Source organism: Scardinius erythrophthalmus (assembly GCF_964197995.2).
Source record: "Scardinius erythrophthalmus genome assembly, chromosome: 3".
NCBI classification, from domain to species: domain Eukaryota; kingdom Metazoa; phylum Chordata; class Actinopteri; order Cypriniformes; family Leuciscidae; genus Scardinius; species Scardinius erythrophthalmus.
In genome coordinates this window covers 58,954,725-58,971,758 of record NC_138223.1, presented here as the reverse complement: position 1 = coordinate 58,971,758, position 17,034 = coordinate 58,954,725, and the positions used below count along the sequence as shown (strand labels likewise).

Here is a 17,034-nt window from a genome sequence, read left to right as displayed (position 1 = left end):
CAACTGATCAAAATAAATATTATTCTGAGTGAAATCCCAAGTCTGGTCCTTTTCAAGTGTGGGCACCTCACAGTTAAAATACACTTGACAATTACAATCAAGCACAATTAACTGTAGACAGTTGTGTTGTAAGCAGTAAAACAGTCCAGTTCTTTATAATCAAACTCATTTATTATGTTTGATAATTAACATTTCTGTCCACCCCAGACTGCTGATGGTCTTTATATGTCCACCTCTGTGAAAATATCCAAAGTTTAAAACACTGATTTATAGAAGACTTGACACATTATTCAGCTTGAGCTTATTGATGGAGAAAATAGAGTTCATTTAGGCTAGTTAAGCATAAACATAACTGGACAATTATGTGCAAATTAAACTCATTATAGTATATATTTGTTTGTTATATGAGATTGTTTGTTATTAGTCAGTGACATCACAAGTGTCAGTCGCAGCATTATATACTAGCTTTATATTTTCTCTCTGTCAAACTGCCTGTCAAATTTTTTTATTTTTTTTTTATTGTAGACTTACAATATTTATAGACTGTTATTATAATTGTTGGTTGTGGCGAGGGGGGCGTGGTTTTGCGGAGTCTGTAGCGGGAGAGAGAGGACGGAGCAGAGCGGAGCGTAAGTAGGTCAAGTGCAGATGATGAACACCTGTGTCTGATTTCAGTAATTGCCGTGGAGAGACCGGATATAAGCCGGAGCGCGACAGAGAGAGAGAGAGAGAGAGAGAGAGAGAGAGAGAGAGAGAGAGAGAGAGAGACGAGCTGGGACCTCGTTGCGTGCTACTGGAAGCTGAGAAAACGACCAAAGAGAATTCTGAGTTATTGAATGTTTGTTGCTGTGCATGTGCACGGTGAACGCGTTTTGTGCGCACCTTTTGTTTATTTTTGAGAAACGTGAATAAAACGAGCGTCCCAGCTCAAGCCGACCCCTGTCTTCTTCCTTCCTTATTAATATTGAACTGAACCTCATCACACTGGTGCTGTAACCCGGGAAGGAAGAAGATCGCCGCCGCCATGCAGTCCCCGCCAGGTACACCATTTGCGGACATCATCCAGTCGCTCGCCGGTCTTCACCAAGAGCAACACCAACATCTGCTGGCGATCAAGGAGGAGCAGGATAAACGCTTCGAGGAGCTCCTCCGATCCCAGCATGAAGACCGCGAGCTGTTCCGGAGCTGGGTAGACCGGGAGGTTCGGGCCATCCCCTCATCTAAGGACAGTACATCTCCTCTGCCGCTCAACAAGATGGGGCCTCATGATGATCCGGAGGCCTTCCTGGATTTATTCGAGAAATCGGCAGAGGCTCTGGGATGGCCCACCGGGGACTGGCCAATGCGGCTGATCCCCCTGCTGTCAGGAGAAGCGCAGGTAGCCGCACACCAACTGCCAGTCCAAAACCTCCTGGTCTACCAGGACCTCAAATGTGCCATCCTCCAGCGGGTCGGTCGGACGCCGGAGCAACATCGCTAGCGGTTCAGGACCCTTACCCTGGAAGAGTCCGGCCGACCCTTCGTGATGGCACAGCAGATCCGGGACTCCTGCCGCAAATGGTTAATGGCCGACAGTAGCGACGTCGAGGATATGAACGATCGTGTGGTACTGGAGCAGTTCGTGGCCAGGCTGCCTAGGAAGACTGCGCAGTGGGTCCAGTGCCACCGCCCGACGTCGCTGAACCAGGCCATCCAGCTGGCGGAAGACCAGATGATGGCGTGCCCAGGGGTTGGTGACCCTCTACCATCCGCATCTCTCTCTCTCTCTCTCTCTCCCCCTCCCCTCTCTCTCTCCAAACCTGTTCCCCTTCCTAGGTCCCGTGGAGGGCTCCTGCCGAAGCCAGCGCCCAGGTGGAGAACGGGTTACTCGGCGGAGCCAACAGCTGCACCCAGGGTTCCTCCCAGGGGAGGGAGTTCGACCTCGGGATTCTTCACACCGCCCACTCCATCACCGCTCTCTCCACGCCAATCGCTTGACCCGCTTCCTGCCGCCAGGGCCGGCCTGTTGGCGTTGTGGGGATCCATGACATTTTATTGACAGATGTCCAGTGATGGAGGTGGGGATACTGATCCGGGTCCCCGACGCGCCACAGGCTGCCCTCGATCAAGCTGGCCAATACCAAATACCAGTGAGTATCAAGGGGGGTACATATCAGGCTCTGGTGGATTCAGGATGTAACCAATCCTCCATCCATCAAAGTCTGATTCAACCTAGGGCATTGGATAATAGCCGCATGGTTAAAGTTCGGTGTGTGCACGGGGAAGTGGTGAATTATTCTATTTTGCCTGTGGATATTCAGGGGAGAAAAGCATAGAATAGTCAAGTCAAGTCAAGTCAAGTTTATTTATATAGCGCTTTTCACAACATAGGTTGTATCAAAGCAGCTTCACAGTAATAAATTAAAACAATACATCAATGTTTGTTTCTAATGGAACGTCCATGTTTGGTAATGCTGATCAATAGTATCGTTGATTGATTAGTTAAATTAAATATCCAAATATCCCCAACTGAGCAAGCCAAAGGCAACAGTGGCAAGGAACCGAAAAACTCCATCAGGTGACCTAATGGAGAAAAAAAAACCTTGGGAGAACCCGGGCTCAGTCGGGGGCCAGTTCTCCTCTGGCGTTTATGAACTAGAGACCGGATTTAACTGTAAGATTAAAAGTATTATATGAATGCCTGGCTGAAGAGATGCGTCTTTAATCTAGTTTTAAACTGGGAGAGCGAGTCTGAGCAACGAACAGTATCCGGAAGACTATTCCAGAGTTTTGGAGCTAAATGTGAAAATGCTCTCCCTCCTTTGGTGAATCTGGATATCCTAGGTATGACCAAAAGCCTCGAATTTAGTGACCTTAAAGAGCGCGATGGATTATAGGGCGATAGAAGATCGGTTAAATAGACTGGAGCTAAGCCGTTTAGGGCTTTATAAGTCAGTAGCAATACCTTGTAATTAATACGGGACTTTATAGGTAACCAATGTAGTGATGATAAAATTGGTGTTATATGATCATATTTTCTTGATCTAGTTAGAACTCTAGCGGCGGCATTTTGGACTAACTGTAGCTTGTTTATTGAGGATGCAGGACAACCAGCTAATAAAGCATTACAGTAATCTAGTCTCGAGGTCATGAATGCATGAACTAACTTTTCTGCGTCAGAAACTGATAGCATATTACGTAGCTTAGCAATGTTTCTAAGGTGGAAAAAGGCTGTTTTTGTAACATATGAAATATGATTTTCAGAAGACAGGTTGCAGTCAAGTATAACACCCAGGTCTTTTACTGTAGAGGATGAAGTAACAGGACATCCTACTATGTTAAAGTTGTATTGTGAGAGGTTTTGTGGGTGGTTTTTACGATAAGTATTACCTCTGTCTTATCTGGATTTAATAAAAGAAAATTGCGCGTCATCCAATCTTTTATATCTTTAACACACTCTGTCAATTTGGATAATTTAGCGTTTTCATCTGGCCGTGATGAAATATAGATTTGAGTGTCATCAGCATAACAATGGAAACTAATTCCATGTTTCCTTATAATATTTCCAAGTGGCAGCATATATATTGAGAATAACAGAGGGCCTAACACAGATCCCTGCGGCACTCCATAGTTTACTGGAGTTATGATCGATTTTTCTCCATTTAAATAAACAAAATGGTAGCGGTCAGATAAATACGATCTTAACCAGCTTAATGCTTGTCCTTGAACACCAGTATAATTTTGTAGTCGATCTAAGAGTATTGTATGATCTATAGTATCGAACGCAGCACTAAGATCAAGTAAAACTAGTATTGAGATACAGCCTTGGTCAGAAGCTAAAAGTAAATCATTTGTGATTTTAACGAGCGCAGTTTCAGTGCTATGATGCGGCCTGAACCCAGACTGAAACTTTTCATAGGTGTCATTTTCTTGCAAGAAGGAGCCCAATTGAGCGGACACAACTTTTTCTAGTATTTTAGACATAAAAGGTAGATTTGAAATGGGTCTATAATTTGCTAGATTATGTGGATCTAATTGTGGTTTCTTAATGAGAGGTTTTATAACTGCCAGTTTAAATGTTCTTGGAACATAACCTAATGATAAAGACGAGTTAATAATATTGAGGAGAGGCTCTTCCACTACAGGTAACACTTCTTTCAATAGTTTAGTTGGTATAGGATCTAGTAAACATGTTGTTGTTTTAGATGAAGTGATAAGTTTATTTAACTCTTTTTGTTCTATAGTTGTAAAGCACTGTAATTGTTCTTGCGGGGTGATAGTTGAGGCTGAATTATAAGGCACGATTGAGGATTGAACGTTTACAATTGTGGTTCTGATGTTTTCTATTTTCTCAGTGAAGAACTTAATGAAATCATTACTACTAAACTCTAACGGAATATTTTGTTCAGGAGACATCTGTTTATTTGTTAGTCTAGCCACGGTGTTAAATAAGAACCTAGGATTGTTATGGTTGTTTTCTATTAGTTTGCGGAGATGCTCAGCTCTGGCCTCTTTTAGGGCCTTTTTATAACGTGATATACTGTCTTTCCACGCGATTCTAAAGACCTCTAAGTTAGTTTTTTTCCATTTACGCTCTAAATTACGGGTTTCTCTCTTTAGAACATGCGTAGTATTGTTGTACCATGGTGCTTTACTTTTCTCTCTGACCTTTTTTAGTCTAATGGGTGCAACAATATCCAATTTTCCAGAGAGAATGGTGCTCATAATGCTAGTTAATTCCTCAAGTTCATCTGTTTGTTTGGGTTCAGGCAGCAGCTGAGACAGATCAGATAAGCTATTTGAAAAATTATCTATGGTGGATGGAAGGATTGTTCTACCTAATCGATAACGCGGCGCAGCATGATATATTACAGGGGTACGTAATATGCAAGTTACCATGTAATGGTCAGTGACATCGTCACTTTGTGGAATGATATCTATATCGGTTGGATCGGTTCCATGTGATATAATTAAATCGAGTGTATGATTAAAACGATGAGTTGGTCCGGTAACGTTTTGCTTAACCCCAAAGGAGTTTAATAAATCTGTAAACGCAGCCCCTAGCGCATCATTTGAATTATCTATGTGGATATTAAAGTCTCCAACAATTAATGCTTTATCGAAATTAACTAATAGGTTTGAGAGAAAATCTGCAAACTCTTTTAGGAAATCAGCGTAAGGCCCAGGCGGTCTATATATGGTAGCCAAGGCTAGAGATAATAGGGATGTTTTTCTAACATCTAAGAGCGTAACATTTAGTACAAGTACTTCAAAGGAAATAAACTTATAGCCCGTTTTCTGAGTAACATTGAGAATATCTCTATAGATTGTTGCAACACCGCCGCCACGACCAATCAGACGGGGTTCGTGCTTATAGGAGTATCCTGATGGAGTAGACTCATTTAGACCGAAGTAATCATTTGGTTTAAGCCAGGTTTCAGTAAGGCAAAGTACATCGAAGCTATTATCTGTGACTATTTCATTTACAATAACTGCCTTAGGTGTGAGTGATCTAATGTTTAGAAGACCTAGCTTTAGAAATTGTTTTTGATTACTAATAGCAACATTCTCTGGTTTAATAACAATTAGATTTTTTCTAGATCCTGCAGTAGATTTATTATTTGATCTCACTAAACGAGGAATAGACACAGTTTCTATGCAATGTTCAACACTATTTATATCAGTTAAATTGGTGCAGCAGAGACTATGATTTGGACTTTTGGTTACTAGTCAAAAGGTATTTAACATTTTGGAGATGTTATCTAACAGAAGATCCGATCCGAATCTGCTTGGGTGTAAGCCATCAGCACGGTAAAGCCTAGGACGCTCCCAAAACAGATTCCAATTATTTACAAAGAGCAGTTTCTGCTCACTGCACCATGACATTAACCATTCATTTAGCGCGAATAATCTACTAAACTTTTCATGACCTAGTCGGTACGTGGGAAGCGGTCCTGACACAATGATCGTTATATCAGGCGATGTGCTGCGTACCGTATCGATCAGATTCCTGAAGTCTTTCTTCAGAACCTCCGTCTGGCGCAGCCTGATGTCGTTCACTCCTGCGTGCAAGACCACAGTTCCGACGCGCTCGTTCAGAATCTCGGGAACGCGAGCGGCGATTTCAGAAACACGAGCACCAGGAAAGCAGTGACTATGCACCTTATTTTTGTTTAACGTAGCGTGTACGTGTCGAATGATGGAATCGCCGATGATCACAGCATCGCGTTCTGTTTCGCGAAGAGGGGAGAAGCGGTTTTGTGTGGATATCTCGAAAACCGGGAGGGTCGGAGACAGTTTTCTTGGTCTAGACCTGACTCGCGTCTTCCGCTGCGGAAATATCCAGGCTTCGTGGTAGCATGTTGGAGCCGGAGTGAACGAGACCATGGCTGATCGCGACCTCGGCGCGCGGGACCGATGCTGAGTAACGCACGGAGTAGACGAGGTCGGAGTCAGCGGGTTAGTAACGTTAATCACTGATTTGTGTGCATCGGCGCGTGATGTTTCAAGAGCCAAACGCCGGTCTATCAGCTCGGCTTGTCTCACTAAAAGGTCGTGGATCTGTTTCTCAACAGCTTCCAGCTCGGACTGCACCGCGTGCAGCTCAAATGTGTCTTCACCTGCACCAAAAGGTAGACTACTTACATCTGATATATTCGCCATTTTAACAGATGGACAGTACGTTAAGTTAGCAACGACGCTACCAGTGATGCTATCTATGGTACGGGTGTAGAGTAGACGCACGATAGACGAAAAAATGTTTGTTTGTAAATGAGTGCGGAGAAGACGCGTTCAGCCGTGATCCACGGACGTAACCTATAAGAGTATCCAGCGTTGGATCACTAGGCTTGAGACGCGTCTGCTCAACAGTCCGCGTTGTAACTATGAGGTGAGGAAAAGTAGAAAATGTTCGTTGTAAGTGAGTTTAAAGAGAAAGCAAGAATTATAAATCAATCGATGGAGCTCCAAAGACAACAACGTGTTCAGACGCGACGCATGCGCATGCGAAACAATGTGGTCCAATGTGGTCCAATACAGAATAGAGGTGGCAGTTAATCCGCACCTCCAGTATCCGATAATTTTGGGTACTAATTGGCCCTCATTCAATAAATTATTGGGATATTTATGTTTGGATGCCTCTTGGGGGAAAAGAGAGAAGAGTAGAATAGCGGTTGCACAGTTGGGAGAAGCTAAACCGGAACCTCCGGAGCCTGTTTCAGGGGAACAGAGTGCTCTGGAGCAAAACATCCTCCCTGAGCATGATGATTTTCCCCTGGAACAGTCACGGGCTGAAACGCTGAAAAATGCCTTTGATCAAGTTCGTTCTATCGACGGTCAGCTCCTTCGTCCTGAACAACCGCTCTCCTATCCTTATTTTTCAATTTTAAAAGATAAGTTGTATCAGGTGACCCAAGACGCCCAGACAAAGCAAGATACAACCCAGTTACTGATACTAAGAAGCCGTCGGGAAATGCTTTTCCAGGCGGCTCATTGTAATCCAATGGCCGGGCATTTAGGACAAACGGCTACACTAAACCGTCTCATGGCCCGGTTCTTTTGGCCGGGCATTCACGAGAACGTGCGCAGGTGGTGCGCGTCTTGTCGTGAATGTCAGTTGGTGAATCCACCGGCCACCCCAAAAGCACCATTGTGCCCCCTACCATTAATGCAGGTCCTCTTCGAACGAATTGGTATCGACCTCATCAGGCCATTAGAATGGTCAGCGCGAGGACACCACTTTGCATTAGTTCTGGTGGATTATGCAACGCGGTATCCTGAAGCAGTGCCTCTCCGCACTATTTCTGCTAAGAGTGTGGCGAGCGCACTGTTTCAATTAATCTCCCGGGTGGGGATTCCAAAAGAAATCCTCACCGATCAGGGCACGGCGTTTATGTCACGTACTATTCGCGAGCTTTACGAATTGTTGGGCATTAAATCGATTCGAACAAGTGTTTATCACCCACAGACAGACGGGCTGGTCGAACGGTTTAACCGCACGTTAAAATCCATGATTCGTAAGTTCGTACAGGAAGACGCCAAAAATTGGGATAAGTGGTTAGAACCCCTCTTGTTCGCTGTACGGGAGGTCCCGCAAGCCTCCACGGGGTTTTCCCCCTTCGAGCTTCTCTATGGACGTCAGCCCCATGGGGTGTTAGATGTCCTTAGAGAGACTTGGGAGGACGGACCTTCTAATAGCAAAAATGAAATTCAATATGTCATGGGCCTGAGAACAAAACTCCACACTTTGGGGCGGCTATCAATGGAGAATTTGTTACAGGCACAGGACAAGCAGAGTCGGTTGTACAACAGGGGGGCTAGACTACGTCAATTCGCACCGGGAGATAAAGTGCTTGTATTACTCCCTACTTCTAGTTCAAAATTACTCGCGAAGTGGCAAGGATTCTTCGAGGTTACACGGCGAGTTGGTGATCTCAACTTTGAGGTAGCTCGAACGGATAGGGGCGGAGCACATCAAATATATCACCTCAACCTGCTTAAAAAATGGTCTGAGGCGGAGTCAGTGATGCTGGTGACGGTAGTGAGTGGGGAGGAGGATCTCCATCCAGAAGTGAGTTCAAAGTCCCAATCTCTCACTCTGGCCCCCTGGAGGAGACCACCTCTCACCCTTGCAGCTCACTGACATAAAATCAATACAAGCAGATTTTGCTGATGTGTTTTCACCCTTGCCTGGTCGAACGAATCTCATTCAGCACCATGTTGAGACTGAGCCGGGCGTGGTTGTTCGCAGCCGGCCGTATAGATTACCAGAACACAAGAAAAAAGTGGTTCAAAGTGAATTAGAAGCGATGCTAGAAATGGGAGTAATAGAGGAATCCAGCAGTGACTGGGCGAGCCCGATAGTTTTAGTTCCTAAAACGGACGGCTCAGTACGGTTCTGTGTGGATTACAGAAAGGTGAATGCTGTGTCGAAATTCGACGCATATCCAATGCCTAGGGTTGACGAATTGCTTGATCGACTAGGCACTGCTCGTTTTTATTCGACACTGGACTTAACTAAGGGTTATTGGCAGATCCCCTTATCTCCCATGACCAAAGAAAAAACAGCTTTCACAACGCCGTTCGGATTACACCAATTTGTTACTCTTCCGCTCAGGCTGTTCGGGGCTCCGGCCACCTTTCAGCGTCTGATGGACAGAATTCTCCGGCCGCATGCTGCATATGCCGCTGCATACCTGGATGATATCATCATTTATAGTGGTGATTGGCACCGACATATGCAGCATTTGCGAGCTGTCCTGAAGACGCTGAGAAGAGCTGGGCTCACGGCCAATCCGAAGAAGTGTGCAATCGGGCGGGTGGAAGTAAGATATCTGGGTTTCCACTTGGGTCATGGACAGGTGCGTCCACAAATTGACAAGACGGCAGCAGTTGCGACCAAGACCCAAGACCAAAAAGGAGGTTAGACAGTTCCTGGTGCTGGCAGGTTATTATAGAAGGTTTGTACCTAATTTTTCGGAACCTGCCAGCCCCCTGACTGATTTAACTAAAAAGGAAGCACCAGATAGGGTCCAGTGGACGGAGCAGTGTCAGCAGGCTTTCACCCAGATAAAGGCTGCTCTGTGTGGCGGTCCGCTCTTAAATGCTCCTGACTTTTCTCTCCCCTTTATCCTACAGACAGACGCGTCGGACAGTGGGTTGGGCGCTGTCCTGTCCCAGGAGGTGGAGGGTGAAGAGCGGCCAGTGCTGTACATCAGTCAAAAGCTCTCTAAGAGAGAGACGATGTACAGCACCATAGAGAAGGAGTGTTTGGCCATCAGATGGGTCGTTCTCACCCTCCGCTATTACCTCCTGGGGCGGCAGTTCACCCTCTGTTCGGACCACGCTCCCCTGCAGTGGCTCCACCGCATGAAGGATACCAACGCACGGATCACTCGTTCGTATCTAGCTTTACAGCCTTTTTTCAGGTGATCCACAGGCCGGGTGTACAGATGGCTGTGGCTGACTTTCTCTCCAGGAGGAGGAGGGGGGGAGGCTGCAGACCGGATGGCTCCCCAGCCTAAATCGGGCGGTGGGGTTATGTGGCGAGGGGGGCGTGGTTTTGCAGAGTCTGTAGCGGGAGAGAGAGGACGGAGCAGAGCGGAGCGTAAGTAGGTCAAGTGCAGATGATGAACACCTGTGTCTGATTTCAGTAATTGGCGTAGAGAGACCGAATATAAGCCGGAGTGCGACATAGAGAGAGAGAGAGAGAGAGAGACGAGCTGGGACCTCGTTGCGTGCTACTGGAAGCTGAGAAAACGCCCAAAGAGAATTCTGAGTTATTGAATGTTTGTTGCTGTGCATGTGCACGGTGAACGCGCTTTGTGCGCATCTTTTGTTTATTTTTGAGAAACATGAATAAAACGAGCGTCCCAGCTCAAGCCGACCAGTGTCTTCTTCCTTCCTTATTAATATTGAACTGAACCTCATCACATTGGTAATACATTACAATAAGGTCCCATTAGTTAACATTCGTTAATGCTTTAACTGTATTTGTTAACGTTAGTTAGTCAACTGTTCATTGTTAGTTCATGTTAGTTCAGGTCCATTAAATAATATTGACAGATACAACTTTTGATTTTAATAATGTATTAATAAACGTTGAAATTAACATTAACTGCGACCTCACGCTATCTCCCGACCCGGATTTCTGGACACAGATCTGCAGAAATACCTTTACTATGACCACCAACACCAATTTACAACTCATACAATATAAAACCATCCACAGAACCCACATCACTCAGAGCAAACTATTTAAAATGGGATTATCTGACACGGACACCTGCTCACAGTGCACCTTTGGGAGCAAGGACACCTATCTCCACGCCACCTGGCTCTGCCAGCCTGTTCACTCTCTCTGGACCACATTAACCAACACACTATCTTCGATCCTGGACTGCAGAGTCCCACTGTCTCCTGCACTCTGTCTCCTAGGAGATACTTCAGATACCCCCATCCCTTCTAAATACAAAACCCCAGTCCTTGTTTTTCTAGCAATCGCTAAAAAAATAATCTTTCAAAACTGGAAATCAAAATCATCTTGCCATTTCACCAATTGGACTAACCTAATCACAGAATTCATTTTGACAGAAGAAACCATAGCTCATAAAAAGAACAATATATCTGCCTTTAAAGAAACCTGTCCCCTCATAACCTTTCTACAAATTCAATAGTTAATGTAAGCCACATGCTTTCCCATTCACCCCCCCCCCCCATGCAAACATATGCTCTGTTTTTTTTTTTTTAGTTTTTTTGTTTTTTTTTTCATCTTGTGCACCGGGATAAGGGCACTCGGAGCTACTTCAGTCCTTCTTTTCTTTCTAAAACCGTTATATGAATAAAATTAAAGTTGACCTCCGAAGACAAGAAGGTGGTGGTTGAAAAAAAAAAAAGAAAATAACATTAACTGAGATTAATAAACACTTTAGTGTTTTTCATGGTTAGTTCATGCTAACTAACATAGTTAAAGTCACCGGCAAGTTTTATGTATTAGTTTATTTAACAGTTAATTTTGTTTGTGCATAAAAATCAGCTGACTCATTGCTTCTGCCTTCTTCTGATTCTTCACAGGTTCTCTCAGCCCAAACCTTCTGGGCTCGATATTCACCCGCTGCTGAACTGTCAGTCTTGTGTCCATATTGCTGATTCTGATCAGTGGCTTCAGATTGAGCCGTCGGCTTGTACAGATGAAGGAGGGTCAAAGTTCAGGGTCAGCACTGACCCAGGCCGTTACGAGTGTGTCAGGACCAGAATGCGATGGGTCTGTGACTGTGTCGTCACCCTTCAGTACCGTACCGTAGACGGACTCTTCCTCAACGCAGAGCTGGAGAGGCTGCAGTGCAACCGGATCGGTCCAGTGATTGACGTGACGGTGATCTCAGGGAAACTGGAGGAAGTTCATCTGCCCCATTACGCCTGTTTAGGAGAGTCTGACCCCTCTCTCAAAGATGCTGTGAAAGTCCTCACCGTAAAAGATGAGGGAATAACCACAGAACCTGTGCAGTTGACCCGATTCCATGCTAAGATTGTCCAACCATCCTTCTCTATTACAACATTAATTATAAGTTGGATAATGGGATGGGACGCACATTGTGATCTTCTTCTCTACATGTGTACTAAAGATCCTCTCATTCTACATCTCTACTTTTTTCCACTTGATGACTGTGCAAGAAAAAAAGTTGAGGAAACTGAAAAATCATTTTCATCATGCATCATCAGGCATCCCAGACCTGGCAGGCCATTTCGGATGAAAACGCCACACATTCTTGATGTTCCTGGTGCCTCCACTATCAATCCTGAAGAAGGGATCACACTCACAAGAGAAACTCCCCCAAACTACTTCAAGGTCAACACAAGTCTGGAGAATGATCTTCAAATGACTCTTATCAGAGAAGAGGATCAGAAGACTGTCTGGACTGCAACAATTAAGAAAAATGAACTTGATCAGATTCGTCCTAAGAGAGACGAGCCGCGTCTTAATAGTGATCAGATTCGTCCTAAGAGAGACAAGCCGCGTCTGAATAGTGAGGCAGATAAAGCAAGATATTTCGATGACCATTGGCCAGATCTCATTCAGGAGGTTACAAATGCTGGGATCATTGCAGATAAACTGCGTCAGCAAGAGCTAATTCATGAGGAACAATATTCAGAAATCACACAGAGTTTAACCAGTCAGGAGAGCATGAGAAAGATCTGTGATATGATACGAAAACACAGAGATCCTGTGAAAGCTGAATTCATCTCAGTTCTTCAGGAAGAGAAGATTTACCACTTTTGAACATTAGTCTGATTCTTGATCTGATATGGGTTTATCTAAACTTATCAAAATATACTCCTTTCTAAATATTCATTCATAGTAACATTACAAATAAATTAAAGTTTTTGCTTTGCTCTTTTTGCTCTTTACATTGTAAATATTCTACAGGGAAATAGATGTAAGTTTTTGCACATCTAAGTAAATGTTCCACAGGGAATGTAAAACGAGTTCAATGTTAAAGTAAATGTATACCAGCATTTATATTTAGGTTTGTCTAACTGTATTTCATACTTGTTGGTGAATTGCTGATTTTACATTTTTATAGATTAGCCATAAACTATGAAATGTTGTAGTTTATTAAAAAGGATAGAATTCAGCTTTTTTTTCTGTGATTATATTCCTCTGCAAACACACAAAGTTTTATTGAACTGTAAAGAGGAACATTTAATATTTTCTTTATCTAATAAAGGCTCTTTTTTCTCACTTTTCTAACTTTTTGTTGTGTCATAATTTAACACTGGGATATTTTGGATATTTCAGTGCATGGAAATATTCTTAATGAATAGACATTCTGAATAATGTGCTGTAAAGTAAGACTGTCATGGGATAATGCACAAAAAAAAACTAATATTTAATTTATTTATTTTAAACTCAAATTCCCCAGTGACAACATACTGCTCATGGTGATCATCTGGAGCAAAACACATGGAGGGGAGGTTTGTCGTTGCCATCGGAGCACCTGATTACCCCGGAGGCTTTAGCGGACGAGTGGCGGGAACGATCCGTTGGCGTGTTGGTGTCGACTGACGGTCAACCATCGATGGATTCGCGGACGGTAGAGCCGGTGGGGATTTACTCTGTGTCAAAGACGGCACCTTCTCAGGTCGCGGTCGGAGGCAGTGACTATTTGCACGCAAGTTCAAGTGATATGGTGTTGAACGATAAACTTGATGAACATGATACTAAGAAGCCCACTGCGCAATGTGACGTCGTAGTGACGTCATTTTCATGTAATTTTTGGACGTCCAAATTTGGTCCATTGAAGGGGTTGTTTTATAACGCCAGGCGATGTCTTTTTTCGACGTCTTCCGCACGTCTAATGTTGACGTCCGTCCACAAAAGTTTGTTTGTGGGAAGAAGGAAGGAGACGGGGTCGGCTTGCTGTGGATTGTGTGTTTTATTAGATACGTCTTTTTCAAACAATAATCGCGCTCAGTGCGCTCAAACAAAACAGTGGCTTCTCCTCCACACACACACACACACACACACACACACACACACACACACACACACACACACACACACACACACACACACACCTTGATTTACCTGGGAATCGAACTCGTGATCTTATGTTCCAAGCGCCAACGCTCTACTGTTTGAGCTACAGCATCAGACGTTTGTAGGCGTCTCCAGTTATCCAACTAATCCATTCACACCGACAGCGGAACTATCAACAAATCCATACGCACAGACAGCGGAACTATCAACACATCCATCTAAGTCGTCACTCGAACAGACGGCGTGTACTGTAAAAAATAAGGCCGTAAGACATTCAATAACTACACCCAATCAAACAACATGCAGTGTACACTCAAAAATTTTAAATGTTGCAATCACTAAAAACAGGAAATTGAATATATTCCAGACTGTCAATCACTCAAGAATAATCTGGGACCCCAAATTAAAGCCAAGGGGTATTTTAGGAGGGCACTTAAATATAAGAAGTTTTCAATCTAAAAGTGATCAAATCCATCACCTTTTATTAGACTCTAATCTGGATTTCTTGTGTTTAACGGAGACCTGGCTTAATGAAAATTCATCTTCATCAGCTTTACATGTTCCTGGTTATACGGTGCATAGAAAAGATAGAGTGGGCTCAAAAGGAGGGGGAGTTTTAATTTTTGTAAAAGATCGCTTTCAGTGCCATGAGGTACAGTGGTCATGTAATGAATTGGAGTGTATTGGACTTAACATAACTTTATCTCCATCTATGTCCTTCTCACTTATTACACTATATCGCCCTCCATCTTCTAAGAGTATATTTTATGAACATTTTGAAAATATGTTGAAGGAATGTAATTTTAATAAGGAGGTGATTATTATGGGAGACTTCAACATCAATTGGGAAGACAAAGCGTCAAGGAAAACATTAAAACAGATCACTGACGACTGTGATCTTACACAGGTGATAAATGGGCCTACCAGAGTAACAAATTCTACAAGAACACAAATAGACCTAATATTTAGCAATAGGCCAAAGCGAATTGTTAAATCTTTTAATATGCTGACTGGACTATCAGACCACAATATGATCCTAATAGCCAGGAAGCTAACTAACAAGCGTTTCACTCCATTTGTCCAAGAACAAGAATCTTTAAATATCCCCAAAAATATGCAGGGTCAGTTTATAAGTGCCATCCAGAGCATCAACTGGGATAACATACTTTTTGGAAGATCGTTGGAAGAAGACAGTCAAAGATTTACACAACAACTGCAGAGATCAATAGATACATTTACACGCACACAACGACATAGGAAAAAAAAGAACACCATTCCTTGGATAACCACAAATATTTTAAATTTAATGAAAAAACGGGATATGGCTTTAAAATCTGCCATTAAATCTAAAGCAAGCAGTGATCGACATATTTTTACTATGTTACGGAATAGAGTAGTCAAAGAGATAAGGATAGCCAAAGCAAACTTCTTTTTGACCATAATTGAAAAAGCAGGAGGTAATACTAAAACTATTTGGAGCCAGTTAAGAAAATTAATGGGACATGATGTTAACAATGCCAAATCAATTGAACTTGTTGTTGGTGGAAAAGTAAAAGATAAGCCAGCTGAAGTAGCTGATGCTCTCAATAATTATTTCATTGATTCAGTAGAAAATATCATCAAGTGTTTTTCTTCTGAATATAAGAACACTCCTTGTCAAGCCGAACAAACAGAGCCAGCTTTCAACATAGAATATATCACTGAGGCAGATGTTTTGAGAGTGATTAGATCTCTGAGGCCATCTCGAGCGAAAGATGTCATTGGAATGAACACTGTTATGTTGAAAGAGCTCTCTGAATCATTAGTATACCCAATTACGAAAATTGTTAATCTTTCAATTGCTCAGGGATTGTTCCCAAATGTGTGGAAGTTGGCTGCAGTCTTTCCGGTATTTAAAGGAGGTGATCGTTTGTCCATCTGCAACTATAGACCTATTAGTATCCTGCCGGTGGTTTGCAAGGTGGCCGAAAAACTTGTCTTAGAACAAATGATAAATAATTTAAATACCAGTTCCTATTCTTTACATCCACATCAATTCGGCTTCCGTATTAATCATTCAACAGAAACAGCCAATTGCTATTTCGTTGACAAAGTCAAGTCACAGTTGGATCGAGGAGGGGTTGTTGGTGCTGTTTTTCTAGATTTAAAAAAAGCGTTTGACACCATTAATCATGGAGTTCTTCTATCTAAATTACAAACTTTTAATTTCGATACAGGCACTATCAATTGGGTAGAATCTTATTTAACACATCGGACTCAGTTCGTAAGGGTTAGGAATCATCGATCAGGTGTTATTTCCTTATCTGCAGGTGTCCCACAGGGCTCTATTTTGGGTCCACTTTTATTTTCTTTGTATGTAAATGATTTGCCAAATGTTTGTCCTAATGCCAACATCCAAATGTTTGCAGATGACACAGTAATCTTTGTACATGCTAACAGTGCTGCTCAAGCTGCTGATCTGCTATCAAACTCAATGCAAAAGATTACAGAATGGTTAAATCACAACTGCCTTCAACTAAATTTATCCAAAACTGTATGTATGTTTTTTAGTAAATCTAAAAGCCGCTGTGTAGAACCTGATGTAGTCGTAGCAGGAGAGAGATTACAAGTCGTCTCAGATTTTAAATACCTTGGAGTATATATAGATAATAATCTTACTTTTAAATTACACATTAAGAAGGTTTGTAATCGCATTAAGTACAACCTGGCAAATTTTAGATATGTCCGTAGCTGCGTGTCAAAAAGGGCCGCTATGATGTTCATGCATTCAATGATTTTATCTCATATAACCTATTGTTTGACAACCTGGTCACAAGCTAGCAACACTTCTCTCAAACCACTACTCTCCCTATATAAGAAAACCATTAAAGTACTTGATAGGAAATCTATATATTATCATCACTGTCATGTTTTAAAAAAATATAGTCTATTGAATTTCGAAAACTTGATTATATATGCAGATCTCTGTCTTGTGTACAAAATTTTGCATGGACTGGCTCCTCCTGTATTGTGCCAGT

The 17,034-nt window shown here is 42.8% G+C and overlaps 1 protein-coding gene across 1 annotated transcript in view; it reads left to right on the top strand.

Moving 5' to 3' along the window:
- LOC308687555 (uncharacterized protein) overlaps positions 1–13,219 on the top strand; it is a 100,705-nt gene extending 87,486 nt beyond the window's left edge. Inside the window, exon 10 of the mRNA XM_081360161.1 lies at positions 11,551–13,219. Within this exon, the coding sequence (XP_081216287.1) occupies positions 11,551–12,757 (1,207 nt within the window). The 3' untranslated portion in view covers positions 12,758–13,219. The remainder of the gene's footprint in view (positions 1–11,550) is intronic.
- The last annotated feature ends 3,815 nt before the right edge of the window (positions 13,220–17,034 follow it).